This window comes from Aythya ferina, assembly GCF_964211825.1.
Source record: "Aythya ferina genome assembly, chromosome: 1".
NCBI lineage: Eukaryota > Metazoa > Chordata > Aves > Anseriformes > Anatidae > Aythya > Aythya ferina.
The window spans coordinates 149,919,452-149,934,500 of NC_140296.1; the positions used below are offsets into that span (position 1 = coordinate 149,919,452).

At 39.1% G+C, this 15,049-nt stretch overlaps 1 protein-coding gene across 1 annotated transcript in view; it reads left to right on the forward strand.

Annotated features, from left to right (window-relative positions):
• The window catches only part of POLR3B (RNA polymerase III subunit B), a 75,055-nt gene that overhangs the window by 45,852 nt on the left and 14,154 nt on the right, over positions 1 to 15,049 (forward strand). Inside the window, exons 20-23 of the mRNA XM_084497979.1 lie at positions 1,610 to 1,819; positions 3,724 to 3,882; positions 4,275 to 4,392; positions 5,627 to 5,769. Of these exons, the coding sequence (XP_084354105.1) occupies positions 1,610 to 1,819; positions 3,724 to 3,882; positions 4,275 to 4,392; positions 5,627 to 5,769 (630 nt within the window). The remainder of the gene's footprint in view (positions 1 to 1,609; positions 1,820 to 3,723; positions 3,883 to 4,274; positions 4,393 to 5,626; positions 5,770 to 15,049) is intronic.

Consider the following 15,049-nt stretch of genomic DNA (forward strand, 5'->3'; position numbering starts at 1 on the left):
CACAGCAGACAGCCTGTCCTGCAAGCATGCAGGTTATACAGTCTAGGTGCAAAGGAAAAGAGTGGTGTAAAACTCTTTTTCATTTGGCAGATTTCACTTGCTGTATGGTGGGAAAAACAGTTAGCTTATCAAAGTACGGTGAAACAGTGCCTTATGCTTAGGCTAGGGGAATATCAGAAGTAAGAGGACCTTCAGGTGTTGGATCTTGTTGGGGGATGTCTGGGGGAGTCTTCAGTGTTGAATCCAGGCCCTACGATCTTGCTTCTTGTGCAATACTGCTCTGCGATGAATTTATTTCCTTCTCCAGGTCTTTAGAACTGCCTGTGATGCTGCCAGGTTTTAGATATCTGGTTTTCTAAACGTTTTATCTAAATGCAGGCAGTTGGAAATTGCACGTATGTGTATATAAAACACGAAGCTGCCCTTCCCTGAGAGCAGATTTGTGTTCAGCTGTGTTATATTCTGGCCGTGTGAAGTCTTCATTATAGTCAGGCTGCTTGACCTTTCCTTGATAATAGCCATCCTTTGAAATTGCAGGAGAAATTGGAAAGGCTTTCAAAGACTTACCTCCTAAGCACAAGTACTGCAGAATATTTAGTACTTAAAACTTTAAAACTTTAACTTTTCAGGCTATAATTTCTTAATTGCTTTGAGGCGTAGCATAGTCCTGGTACAGCAAACTCTAATAACATACGATTGCCTTAACTTTTGTTCTGCTACACAACAGTTTATGTTTCCCTGCTGGGCGTTAATTATTTTTTCCTCAGATTTCAGAAGACACTTTGGCAGTCTGATGGGACAGGGCCAAAAATTTCGGTCTCAAGCTGGGAGGTCTATACAAAGGACTGAATTCTGAACCGTAAATTTAAAATTAATTTCATGTAGAAAGACAAATATATTGTGGGTGAACTTCTACTGTAGTCTTTCTCGCAATGATGCCTCTAATTTCAGAAAGTAAATCAGTCTTGGCTGCTGCTAACTGTATGCTTTGTTCATGCTTTGTGACGATCTTAACACAGGCTGCTGTTGAACTAATTATTGCCCAGAAAAAGGAAGCATATGCTATGTGGAAGACGCAGAGCTTGATCCAGAGCTCCTCTCGAACTTAGTGGGAGTCTTTCTGTTGATTCTGATGAAATGTTGAAACAGAACACTGATTGGAACCAGAACACGATTTCACCTCTCATAAAAAGAGCAAACCCTATGATTATTAGAATTGTAACAACAATCTTCATGCTTACACAGTTATTCAGTGTCACGATTTAAAAAAATAATAATCTTATTTCCATTCAGTCATACAGAACACTACTTTGATTTCTTTCCTTGTTATTTTTGTCTTGATGCTCAGATTTTCCCTAAAAAGAAAATCTTTGTAGAAGCTTACAACAAGAAGCCACTTAGAGCTTTATTTGAATTTAATAATACAAAGTTGTTTCGCGTCAGTCCCTTGTATGAATTTTCCCCCTTTTTTCATGAAGAATTTGTATTATTAGATAAAACTCCTCAGTTTGTGGTTTGGTGCATTTGCACTTTGATACTTTTTTTAGCTAAAATATTTCTAGGAGACTCACTGATATTCAGACTGTTTTTTGTTTTTTTTTACATACAGGTACAATTGGATACAATCAAAGAAACAGGATAGATACTCTGATGTATCTTCTAGCCTATCCCCAAAAGCCCATGGTAAAAACAAAAACAATTGAACTGATAGACTTTGAGAAATTGCCTGCAGGACAGAATGCCACAGTTGCTGTCATGAGCTACAGTGGTTACGATATTGAAGATGCTCTCGTCTTAAACAAGGCCTCTTTGGACAGAGGTAAGCACCATCAATTCTTTCCTACTTCTCTGCTGTGTGCTCTACTGCGTGCTTTAATCATTTTGTTGTCTCATGGTGTTATCATACAATAAATTTTATTGCTGTTACAAACAGTGCATCTCCAATTAAGAAGTTGAATTCCAAAACTGCTCTGGGTGCTTTTGTTTGTTTTCTGCATGAATAGCGATTGTAATTCCATGGTTGCAACAGTAGGGTGAAGTTGCCAACACGTGAAAAAACTCTTGAGTATGGGTATTAAAAGAACAAATGGCTAGCTTTTGACCTCAAGTCGGAAAGGATAAATGATCCCTTTTTGAAAACGTTTAGCTTACGAAAAATACAAGGTATCGGATAAAATGTTCTGTGGTGCTTGATTTTTAGCTGGTTACCTGAGCCTTTCTTCATTACTAACAGGCGTCTCGTCATTATCATCTGTAATGAAAGCAATAGATGAAACGAGATTTCTGAAAGCGTTCAGGAAAGGAATGGAAGATGTGCTATTGTGTGCCATGGTGATCGTGATGCTCTGAGGGCACAGTAACAGCATTGCTTGTTTTCTGAGGGAAAATAATAGTATTGCCAAAAACAAAATCTTGCAGTATTTATTCAGAGAGAAGTTCAAAACCAAAAAAAAAAATCTGTGCAGTGTATTTTAAGTAAAAGTGCCTAAGCACTGACTGGAAGTAACTAAGTGAAATCCAAGCTTGTGCCGCTCTGGCCTGTGTCACTGCCTCCACAGATCTTCAGCGCTTTATGTAAATGCTGCAGGGGGTTAGAGGAGAGTTGCCTGAAAACTTTAGTGTCTCTCCCTTTCTCTCTCCCTCCCCCTAATAAAATCCCTTGAGAGAAGACGTAATGCAGTGAGATCAAATTGGTCGTAGTTTCGGGTGGCCAGAATCAGCTTCTTCCCTGACTTTATTCTCCCCCCCCATTACTCCCTTCCTCCTAGTTGCTAGGCAGCAATACTAGTATTCCTAGACATGTATCTTTGGCATTAATGTCTGCTGCATTTAATTTATGCCTCCTTTTCTGAAAACAACAACAGGCATGATTTAAAACTAAACGTTTTCTTTTCTGGTAGACTGGTAACATTTACAGGGAGAGCTGTGGTGATTGTCAGGACTTACTTGGCGTAATCTAAAGATATAGATGTACTGTATGTGGCCACAACCATCTCTCAAATGAACTAAGATAATGTAGGATCATTAGAAAGCCCTGCTTTTAGTTGCCTGGAATTCTAAATATGATTAAAAGTGTTAAGTATTGTAGCTAGTTGCTGCACCAGGAGAGAAATTTCCAGAGATGCTACTTTTCTGATCTAAACAAACCAACCCTATTTATGTCTAATTATATATATGTATATATATGTGTGTGTGTGTGTGTGTATGAATTATATGTAATTTAGACTTCTTTCAAACAACAACAACAACAAAAAGTTAGTCACGGAGTGATCATATGAAACCTTCAAGGGGCGCTTTCCTGGTAAGCTAGCCTGCGTCAACCACAAATACGAGTGAAAGTTCAGGTTTCTTAGAACCACAGAAAGGAAGAGGTGCTGATCTCATCCTGTTAAAATCTCTTCTATGGTGTGTCTCCCTGTGGACCACCGAAGATAAGAAAAATGATGTGTGCACGTGTTTGCAGACATCAGAAAGGCATCAGTTCAACCTCAGAATCGGACCATAGTCTGGTGTCCTAAAAAAGACAGCATGCACGATGTGTTGTGAGCTACTAGGTATCTTTGTACAATGCTTTGCGTGTTCAAGATGATGAATAATCTGACTATTACAAAAGATATTATATTCTGTAGCTCGGCAAGTGTTTTAGCATTCTTGCTTTGTTGTGATAACATGCTGTAAAACATTTTTGAATTCCCAGGCAGATGAGTTTGTGTTATGTTTTAGGTTTTGGAAGGTGTCTCGTATACAAGAATGCGAAGTGTACACTGAAGCGTTACACGAATCAGACGTTTGATAAAGTCATGGGTCCGATGTTGGACGCAGCTACCCGTAAACCAATCTGGCGCCACGAAATTCTAGATGCTGATGGTATCTGCTCTCCTGGTATGTCAAACTGCATGTTTAGTTGTGGCATGTACAAGATCTGAAGGAGAAATTAACATTCTGTTAGTGTGTGTTGTGCACCTCATTTTATACTTAGCGTATTATTATTTTTTTTTGAAGTAGACAACATTTGAATAGAAAATTATAGAAAAATAATAGAAAATTTAAAAATGCTACTTTCTGAAAGCAGCATGACGCCAGTCTTTTGTGGTGTTGTTGCTGTATGAACTTAGTGATTTCCTTACAATATTTAATAATATAACATGACTTACTTCCTGGACATGTTCCGTGCAGTTTGTCTTCTAGAATAATTTATTTTAAAGCCTAGAGTGTATTTCTAACATAGGTGGCCAGATATATTTAAATGGTGTTTTCTTTCCTGTCTGTTGTAGGAGAAAAAGTAGAAAACAAGCAAGTCCTTGTGAACAAGTCTATGCCAACTGTGACTCAGACACCTCTGGAAGGAAGCAGTGTGCCTCAGCAGCCACAGTACAAAGACGTGCCAGTAACGTATGTTGCGTCATACCTTTATATTTGGGGAAGGTGGTGTAGAGGAAAGACAGCCCTTTACAAGGAATCGCCCTGATTGTATTTATATGGAATCATTTAGTTGTTTCCCAGGAGAAACCAAGGAAAGAGCGAAGACAGTGGAGTAGGGAGAGGAGTCACATATGGATGAACCAATGGAGAAACAGGAGAGAAGCAGGATGAGTGGGAGGGAAGAGGACCTGTGTGGTTAGTGAGGGTGTGCATCTCCTCCATATTGGCTCTCACAGAAAATGTCCAGAGCTCAGCCCTTTCTTTGCCAGGCAGGAGGCCAAAAGATGGAGGCCTTCCTATCTCAGAGACTAACGGTCAGCTCGTTTCAGCCACTTCAAGGAAATGTCCTTTTCCAAGTCACCACTGAATGGGACGGGACAGCCAATTAAGGTTTTTCCTGTTGCATCCTGAAAGATTGGGAGAAGGCTTCAGAGGTGTTAGATGAAAACTTGACATTAGATAATCATGAAGTTTTTTTCACTGTTTTGTCGTGAATGTCCTTGGCACTTTACTAAATTACCAGAGGACAAGGCAAGCAATAGGCGCCCAGATCAGAAAGTCAGAAACAGCTTCTCTGTACTTCTCTGCAATTCATAACCAATAGAAAGCTCTAGGTTTACTTGTACAAAATGCTACTAAAGACGTGAGGCATCAATATAATTGTCAAGAGAGAAAAGAAGTAGTCCTGCCTGACAAGGACGTGGATCCAGGGCTCTGAGTTTAGGCATCATAGTTACTGGAACAACAGATAATATAATCTCCTAAATAAGTTATTGAAATCTGATATACTCTCATTCTGCAATATGTAGGGGGGAAAAAAAAAAAAAAAAAAGATGCCAAAAAGCTGATACCATTTATTTATTTATTTATTTATTTATAACTTTCCTCCCAAGGTCTCTGTATATTCTACCACATAAAGTCAGGCAATTCCTGCGAAAGGACTCTCTAATCTCACCTCTTTTTGTACCCCATACTGTGTTCTGCCTGTGGTTCATTTCTTCAACTGCATGTGATATTACAGCAGGATATTATGCCTTTATTTTGTTTTTAAATTCTTTCAGTATATTCCTTAGGCTCCCTCCTTCAGCTCTAACTCTCTGGTTCCACGAAAGCTACATTTTAGCCAGAAACTTAGCAATACCTAGGTTTGTAACTTGTGTTTGGCTCATAAATGTAAAACTCACGTTCTGTTTTTTTTCATTAGCTATAAAGGTGCAACTGATTCTTATATTGAAAAAGTAATGATTTCATCAAATGCAGAGGATGCTTTCTTGATCAAAATGTTGTTGAGGCAAACTAGACGTCCAGAAATTGGGGATAAATTTAGCAGTCGTCATGGGCAGAAAGGTAAGCTACATATTTAAGAAAAATGAATACGTTGGCTATTCCTACTATATTTATCATCATGCATGTTTCTATTGATTAGTTCAGATTTGTTATGATTGACTGCAGCCATCTTGCAAACAAACTGGCCTTCGGTGAGCAGTGTTCTGTTTGTCAAGAGAAACGTAGAAGACAGTGCTTTATGTTAGGAGGAGCTCCCTGCAAGTATTCCCTGCAGCACTGTGTACCCTTGATTTACCACTGGTCCTGCTCTAGTCCCAGGCTCATGGTGGCTTTGAGCATGTTGTGTTGATTCACACCGTGTTCTTGGGGCAGAACCAGGGAACTCTATGGGCAAATATGCCCTGGGTCAGGCAGCAGAGAGTTGGTCCTTGCACAAAATCTGTATGAGGATCTGAACCAGCGCAATGAAATGGAACTGCAACAAATGTCACCAGTACACAGGCAGTATCCAGCCATACAGCTCTCTTAAATGAAGCTTAAAACTAGAATCATCTCCAGCATATTCAGTGCATGTGTGATTGGAGAGGGGTATGAAGAGTAGCTGGTTATAGAGGGACCCCAGGCGCAAGTGAGAATACACATCTAAAGTGCTCTATGCCTGCTCTTCACTTCTTTATTCACACGTAGCCTGAAGTCAAGCTTAAAGTCCTTTCTGGATTTCTGAAGCTATGTAAGTACATAAGCATCGGTGGCAATGAGGTGGCCTGGCATAACTGAAGTGGGAGACTGCACCCCTGTCATCCTCATGTCTGTAGCCTCTTGGTTCGGTGATAGGACGTCTACCTAGAGCAAACTCATCAGTTGAACAGGTTCAATGGGTATGAAAGGCAATATTTGATCAAAATGTATGCTGTTACATTGCCTCAAGTTGTTTGTATTTTCAATGAAGTACAGAACACAGGCTTTCTCAGGTACATCCAGCTCTTTCCAAGACTTTTCCAGTGGTGCAGGTATTTTCCCTTGGACACATAACTTTGATTCTTGAAACTCTCTTCTAAAAAAAATCCTGCCATTTTTTCTGCTGTTGTTAAGAAATAGAAACTCTTCTGATAAGCGCTGAAACATTTTACCTGATTATATTTTCAAGATGGCTTTTGAAGTATTTACCAATGATTGCCCAAGCAATTGGGAAACCAATACCAGTGGAAGGCTTCAAAAAAGTAAAGAAACAGTTCATTCTTGACTGGATTTTAAAGGGAAAGTCATGTTCTTGCACAACTACCGTATAGGATAGTTTCTGTAAATGAGGGGGAAGCTTGTTAGCTTAAGAGGCAAACAACGAGTTGAGCAGTTGGGATGGTTCAACTGCCCCATTCCTTCCTTCTCTTTCAGGAAGATTTCCTGTGGATTCTCTCCCAAATAATTTTTAAATCTGAGACATAATGAGGATGTGAAATACTTTTAAGCTTATGACTGCTTTTATAGCAAATTCCATTTCTTTACATATTTTGAACTTCATGTAATTGGTCCTTTCACCTTATCAGTATAAATTGCAGCTAAAGTGCTGCATTACATAAGCAATACTATGAGTACTCTGCATGACATTTTTTTCTCATTAGAATAAAAAGATAGCCTACACAAGATAGTAAAGAAGCTACTAGATTCATCATGATAAATATGTATATGCATGAAAAATGTAAGCAAATAAGATATTCTCCTAGCCTGGGCTACTGATATGCACGTATCGAAACAGTTGAACAGCATTTACATGAAACTGATTTTCACACCTCCCAGAAAGAAAAAGGGTGATCCAAAAATTGAGAACCCATTGGAGGAGAAGGGGGAAGCAGAAGTGTGACAGAAGGAAACAGAAGTGTCAGGCAGACTACAATGTGGCTTTAGGTAGCAGAGGACCTTATCACTAATTGGACATAAGGCATCTCCCAGTCTAGTGAAAGCTCATTTTAGAGGTCTGGAAGGACAGACATCTCACTGAGTACTCTTGCTGATTGTCAAATGTAGAAACTACTAATAATCACTGTAGTGGAATCTCATAGTATTTTTTGTAATGTCGGGAAAGTCACAGAATATCAATAACTTTTTTTTTTTTTTTCCCCAAAATAAAATACCTGTGGAAGTCCCATGATAATGAAAAACAACATCTCAAAGCTCCCTACAGCATTTAGGAGCACCCACAGTTTTGCTTGGCATTGTATCAGATTAGAATGGCTGATGTCCCGTGCATTTGTGCTTTGGACCTATGATGATAATAAGCCAACATCAGTTATTCGGAATCCCACATGACCCTTTCAGCTTGTTTTTTGAGGGGTAAGAGTGGGACAGTTGCAACAGTTGTGTTACATATTTTGCAGGTGTGTTTATTAGCTGTCCAGTACATCAATCTCTAACAATCTCTTGTGATCAGGGGAGAGACCTATTCAAAATTATTACATCCTTCTAGAGTACATACCTATACTGGTAGCAGACCTTTCAGTTCATTGTCTTGTCGTACATCATAAGAGTAGATGTTACAAAGAATAACAGAAAGGAGAAATGTGCTTAGGGGAGAAGATAAATATGTTAGATACCAAGAAAAATATACTGACACTGCTGGAGGTTACAGTTTTGCAACTTCAGCGTACAGTGGAGAACTGGATACTGCCATTAATGTTAGATTGCAGGCAATGATAGAACTGGACAAAAGCCATCAAAAGAAAAGGGAAAAAATAATTTGTTAGCTATTTAAAAATATAGCTAGTACCATCTTTCTCTGACACCAAATCAGTGAAGGATCAGTTGTATCTGAAGAACATAGGCAAATGTGACACAAGTCATAATACTAACAGTTTAATATTTTCTATTGAGAGAATTTTTAATTAGCCTTGAATTCTCTCATCTTCCGAATGCAGCTAATTACCACTTCAAGTTTAATTTGTGAATGTTAGCTTTAAGCCTTTCACAGAGCCATTTAAACCTATGATGAGCTTAAACTAACAAGTACCTTGATTTAGTAAGAAGGAAAGCAAGCATGTTTCTCTCCTTCCTGTGTTGTCAATCTTTTTTGTGAAGTATTTTTATTTTTTAGAAGGAACGTGTGAAGATGAGATTTGATTTCATGAAACTGATTTCATGAAATAGGATAGTTTTAAAGCAATTAAATATGTGCAAAATATAAGGTTGCACGAACCACAGTTCTCAAGTTCTTTTCATGGGCTTTTTCACCTATTCCAAATTGATTTGTATTCTAAAGGTACACTGTGTGACTGGGGCAGAAGGAAGTGGAGTAACAGAATCAGAAAGTGGCTGGGATACAACAGATTAAATCTCACAAACCAGCTTTAGCCTTTTGTTACTGAAGAGCCTTTCGCTAAATATGCATGTAGATTTTGAAGGCCTCTGTAATAATTTAGATCTATGCCACTGCATCTGTATTTGCTACCTTCTTTGTGCCCTCTCCCGTGTCAACACCGTATCAGCAAGGGTCACCACTTCCTGGCCTGTCCACTGCACCCTCTTTTCATGCAAGTCCATGTTTTAAGTACACTTCTTCCAAACTGCCTCTAAAGCCTTCAGTTCAAGACCTGTCGACAAAGCACGTGGTGAGGAGGAAAGTTAGGCCATCGCATTGTGTCCTGAGATTCACCAGCAGATGTTTTGCTCTATCTCAATATTCATCTTCAACCAGAATGCTGCAGTAAGATCTCTGGGCTTGGGACTGTGCCTTTAGTCTATAAAGCCCTTAAGCTTCTAATGTCTCAGGAACCAACATATACCTACCAGAGAGGATGTATCTTAAGCTGGTCTTTGTTTTAACTATATTGCATCATATATTTTCTAGAAGGATAAAGAAACTTTTTTGGTTTGTTATTTTGTTTTTTTAATCTCGTATTCATCAAGTAAATTCACTTTTCAAAGCACAGAAGGCTAAAGGATTGCTAAGCCAAAGAAGCCTCATCTGAGTTCCATACAAACTAAATTATTATATTTCCAGATTTCCTCTTGCTTTGCTACAAGTCACAATGAGGAAAAAGTTGGGCTCCTTTGATGTGAAAAAAAGCAATATATCACTTCTCTGAAAGAACATTTCTCAGTCTCTCATGTGAAAAAGGATTAACACCTCCAACAAAGGTCCTGTAGATCACAGAACTAAGCAGCAATACTGAACAGTATTCCTGAGGAGTGGAAAAACTGTATTTAAGCAAGAGATTGTTTGAACTGGCAAACAGAAGCTTTTTAATAGCTGAAGATCTAAGATAAAGGATTAAACCTTTCTGAAGTATCTGCACTTAAACAACTCTAAAGACAAGGAAGCGAGTTTAAATTCATGAAAGATGGCCTTTGTTTTCCTAAATGAACCACGTTCTCTAGTGTCAAAACAAAATCCATTCACAGCATTGTCAACGCCATAAACTTCGTTACAATACCGTTTCTCTACCAAAGTCTGATCTCACTTTCTATAATTTTTTGCTAGTTTGAGCATCTGCCTCCTGCTTGCCTGAATTTATAGTTGAGAACAACTTTGTCCTTTCCGTGGCACTTGTACAGTGCACGTAAGCAGAGCATGTAAACTAAGATGTTCGTTTTAAATTGTTACTTGTGTCATTCTCCCACCTTCCAAGTCAGCCCTGCTGCTTTATCTCTAGTAAAACATCGGTGGGTTTGTAGGCATTAAATGGTTGAAGCGATATGAAAAAGAATTTGCTGTTATTGACTGCAGGAATGCGAGATGATTAGTATTGATTAGGCAGCAGGAAAGGTAGGAATTTCTCACCGTATTTTCATCTTCAAAAGTTGAATATGAGGAAATGAGATGCCAGAATGTCATTAAAACTTCTCTTACAGATTTTCCATTTATTTTTAACAAAACTGCTGCTCAGTGTGCTGTCTTAAGAAGAAGATGACAGCTTTTTTTTTTTTTTTATCTCAAGCAGCAAACAGGTAACCTTCTGACCTTTTCAGTAAATCCTCAACTGAACCTCTGAAATTAGGGTGATTTAGCATTTTATGGCACAGAATAAAAATCTCTAATTCTGTTTCCAAATAGTGTATCCTGAACACACATTTTATTAAGCTCTTGACTCATTCAGCCATGTGTATTTTGTAAAGTTCCTATGGTTATTGTTTTACAATAGCTGCTTCCAGAAGCATTGTAAGGGTTTCAATTAATCAGCTCTTTGTGTGCTTCAGACTATGCAAATTTATCACATCAGACCATTCAGCAGCTCATGGGAAAGCAGTGTACAAACTGTATTGTCTTCTAGCACCTCCTCTCATTTAGAGTGATGTTTTTAATAAGAAAACTAATCAAGTTTACTTATGCATTATTTATCTGTTAATTTTAATTCTGTTCTTTACCTCTTATGTCAAATGGGATGTAGCAAGTGATATGATAGATCAGTGAATGATTCAATATTGAACAAAGCTTATGTGATGCAGCACTTTTTTCTTCTGAAGTTGTTTTATGCTTACTTAGCCAACGCAGCATGCAATTAGAGAGTTTCGAAGCAGATCTACGTTTTTTGTTTAACCTTATTAATATTCGACAATCAGCTCGTTACTTGCCCGCAGTACAGGGTGCTGCACCTCTTCTTCATCGGGTGATGCCGGCTTATTTCTCAGGAGTATTTCCAAATTCTGCCGACTCTGGTAAATCCAAAACAGACACCTTTGAGTTAGTTTTCACTCTTTTACCGCTCTATCATTAGAATAAACAAACAGGGACGTTTGGTAATGTGCTGCTTTTTGTCTTGCTGATAGGAACCCGTATTACTGCTGCTTCTATTCACTTGGTCTCCTTTGCTCTCTAATGTCCCTCCTGCTGGTAGTAATTAGTTTTCTATATTAGCTTGTTTTGACTTATTTGATTATTTTTTTTCATTTGGCATGTGTGCGTATAGAAGGCATCTTACCATAGCTGGTGAAAAACTTTCCCATAGTGTTGTTTTCTCCCTGCCCCCTCCCCGCCGCCCCCCGGCCCCCTCCGTGCTGTTTTACAAGTCTGTCTGGGGTCGTGTTTGTCAGCAAACCGTAAAGGCAACCGTATAAAGGGCACGCATTCTGGAAACGTGAATTTCTCCTGATTAGGGAAAGAAACTCTTAAAGGACCAAAGTGAAGGGGTGAGGGGACCCTGGTGTTCCTTTAGGGCCTCGTGGAGGTGCGCGGGTGTTGAGGTGCTGGTGCAGATAGCCGTGAGGACAGAGCCATCGTGCCTGGTCAGAGGGCTGGCACTAACTGGCTGCCATTCAATAGCAGCGAAAAAACACTGCCCATGTCTGTTTGATACTTGCATTTTAAAGCATTGTGGACATCTAATTTAAGTTTATTCTAATTTAAACTGTTATCCTTGCAATGAACTGCCATGTTTATTGAACCATGGCTTTGCGGGTTATTTTTTTTTGATAGAGAGAGCTGTCTTAAAAGAATTTGCCAGCACTGTCACTGATGTTCCCTCTAAGGTGACATTATGAAATTGATATACGGTGTCTTTTTTTCTAAATTCCATTTGTTCTTCAATTGAGAAGGAATGAGAGGTAGCAAGCTGCTGGATATTTACTTAGTCCACACAAAAAAAAAAAAAGTGTCTTTGCATTTTGTTTTATCTAGAAAAGTAATTGCAGCCTTTTCTGGTTGTCAATGTTTGATTTTGGTCCTCAACAAAAACTTCAGAGTGTATGGCTGAGAGCGGATTCTGGCCCATCATCATGCAGCATTTAGTCTACAGCCGTATTGCTGAATTCTGGGTGCAGCACGTAAAAACGTGTGCAGGGGGAGGAGAAGAAATGCAACCAAATTATTTTGTATGTCTTGTGTGAAAGCTGGGGAACAATTTTTATATGGTATCTAAGTGGGTAACAATCAGCAAATCTTGAAAACCTGTAGGAAGAGCCACAGAGCAGCAAAGTTTCCTACTAGTTTGTGTCCTGCTTATGAATATTATATGGGGAATATTGGGCAGCTCAGTGAAATGCAGTTCATACTTGCACAAGGCAACATTTGGAACTGGAGGCTGTCTTAAATCCTGCCTCTTCTTTTCTCCTTTACTGTTTTATTGGCCAGTTCCAAGTGATGATTCCACTTATAACGGATTAATTCACTTGATCACTTTTTTTTGCAGCTGCTCAGCAATGCAGAACCGGCAGGCTGGCCTTTTACTGCCCTGCTGCAAACCCTGGCTCAACAATCGGGGATGAAAAAGAGTGGCAAATTCGGGAGCTTCCAGAGCAGACTCGCAAGCATGAGCTAATCTCTGAAGAGCTTCTGAAGGAAAGTGACTGCAAAAGGAAATCAAGTTTACACTTTGAAGCGAGTTGCAGTTACTTGCTTTTAGAAGTCATGTTGTGTGCAGGAAGGGTGTCCGGCTTTTTAAGTAGCTCTCTATGAGAAAGTTTCTTTCTTAAAATATGGAGGAGAGGAATCTGCTCTCTGTCCCGTTCCCTAAATACAGATGGACGTGCTGTATAGATCTCTGTTACCTAAATTCAGCACCTTCTTAAAATACAGAAGCTTAGAATTGAGGTTTTACAGCTTTCTCGTTTTTTCTTTCTTTTTTTTTTCTTGCTAAAATAGAAACTTATAAATGGCCTCGCAAGCTTCACATTGCTGGGTTCTGTCTAAATATTTTGTTTTTAACTTCTAAGCTCATTATGCTGTCTTTGTGTTAACTTGTATTAAAATCTGTCAGCTATGACTGGTCTCATAACCACAGTCAGCGGACCAGAATAAGTTAATTATTTACTTGTGTCACTAGTGCTCTTCATCTAATGAAATGCACAGCTGTGTTAGATCTGCAGTTGGGTGTGTAGGTCCCATTGTTATACAAGTCAGCGGAGGGTAGAAGCCGCTATGATGGAGAGCCCTCAGTTCTTTCTGCTGTTCTGCCTTTCTGTGTCGATTTCATGGATCTTTTATCATTCACTTTCACACAAAACAAACAACACAGTGGCTGTCTGCTATGGGAACCGGCTTGGCATATAAAAGGTTTTCAGAGCCTAAAGTAATTTTAAGTTAGCTAAGATTTAATTTTTGGCTTACAGGTGCCCTGAAGTCCAGATGCATCCTAATGCTTTCTTAGAAGTAAATTGGAATAAGGCACAATATACATGCCATAATATCTACATAACAAAGTATTTATGCATATAATTTTAGGATTAAAAAAAAAACTGTGCACACAGGAGATGGTGTTTTTTTTTCTCTCATTTTCAGCAAACGATTGCTGCTTGGTGGGGAGGGATAAAAGGATGTTATTGATTTATCATAATGGAACAATGAAAATTAATTTCAATAGGTTCAAAAACTAAATATGACCCCCACGCCCAGACACTCCGCTCCTTTTTTTTTTTTTTTTTTTTTTTTTTCTCCTACCCCCTTCCCCCATGCTTACCATTCTCATTCTATTAACTACTGTCCCGTACACCTATCCCTGTCTTGCTTGGACAGTGGAAGAGGAGCTCCCTCCTGAGCAGACGCCGATATCCCCCTGTGAAGTGGCTGCTCGGGGGATGCCTTTTTAGGGATGTAACCCGCACCCTCAGTCATCCAGGAGCCCCCTCCGCTCCAAGGCTGTTCCGCTCCAAGGCTGTTCCCAAAACGTGCTCTGGCAGTTGCAGCAGGCTGATCTCAAATAGCTTGCAGGCTTTTTCAGTTCCGAGGGCTTCTGGAAGAAATTGTCCAGCTGAAACAGTAGCTGTGCTTCAAAGGAGCGCAGGCTTAAGCAGCTGCATTTTAGCACCTGAATTTGTGTGTTAGATCTCTCGGTCATTTCGAGCTGCAGTATTTTAATCTGCAGAATTCACGGTTGTAAGGGGGAGAAAGGAAAATTTCACCATGTATGATAGACTATTTGAAACAAGTTTTTGTGCTTCTGTTTAACGTGGCACAAGTAGCTTTAGAGTTTGGCTTTTTGTTTGTTTGTTTTGCTTCCAGTAATCTGGTGAGACTGAAAAAAACTTCTTGATTTTTTTTCCAAAAGGTACAATTTCTGTTCATTGACTGACAAAACACAAGCAGTCTGAGGAGTGGACTGTACTTGGTAATTTATTGAGAGCAGTCTTTGCTCAGCAAATGAATGTTACCTGAAAAAACGTCCTTTTGTTCTCAGTTTTAGTATTTTCTCCTAATCTCCCCTCAGTTGCTGTCAAAACCTGACTTCGTTTGTTTTTATTAAGTATTAATAAAGAGATTAAGAATTAACAAAGAGTACGTTAAAGAGATTCTGAATTGATGATAGAGTAAACAGAGACCTGTTTTCTTTCTTTTTCCCCACCCCCAAGAAATTACAGTATCAGCTCTAAAAACTGCGTCTCCTTTGAGATATTCCAGACTGATTGGTCAAAAGTTTCT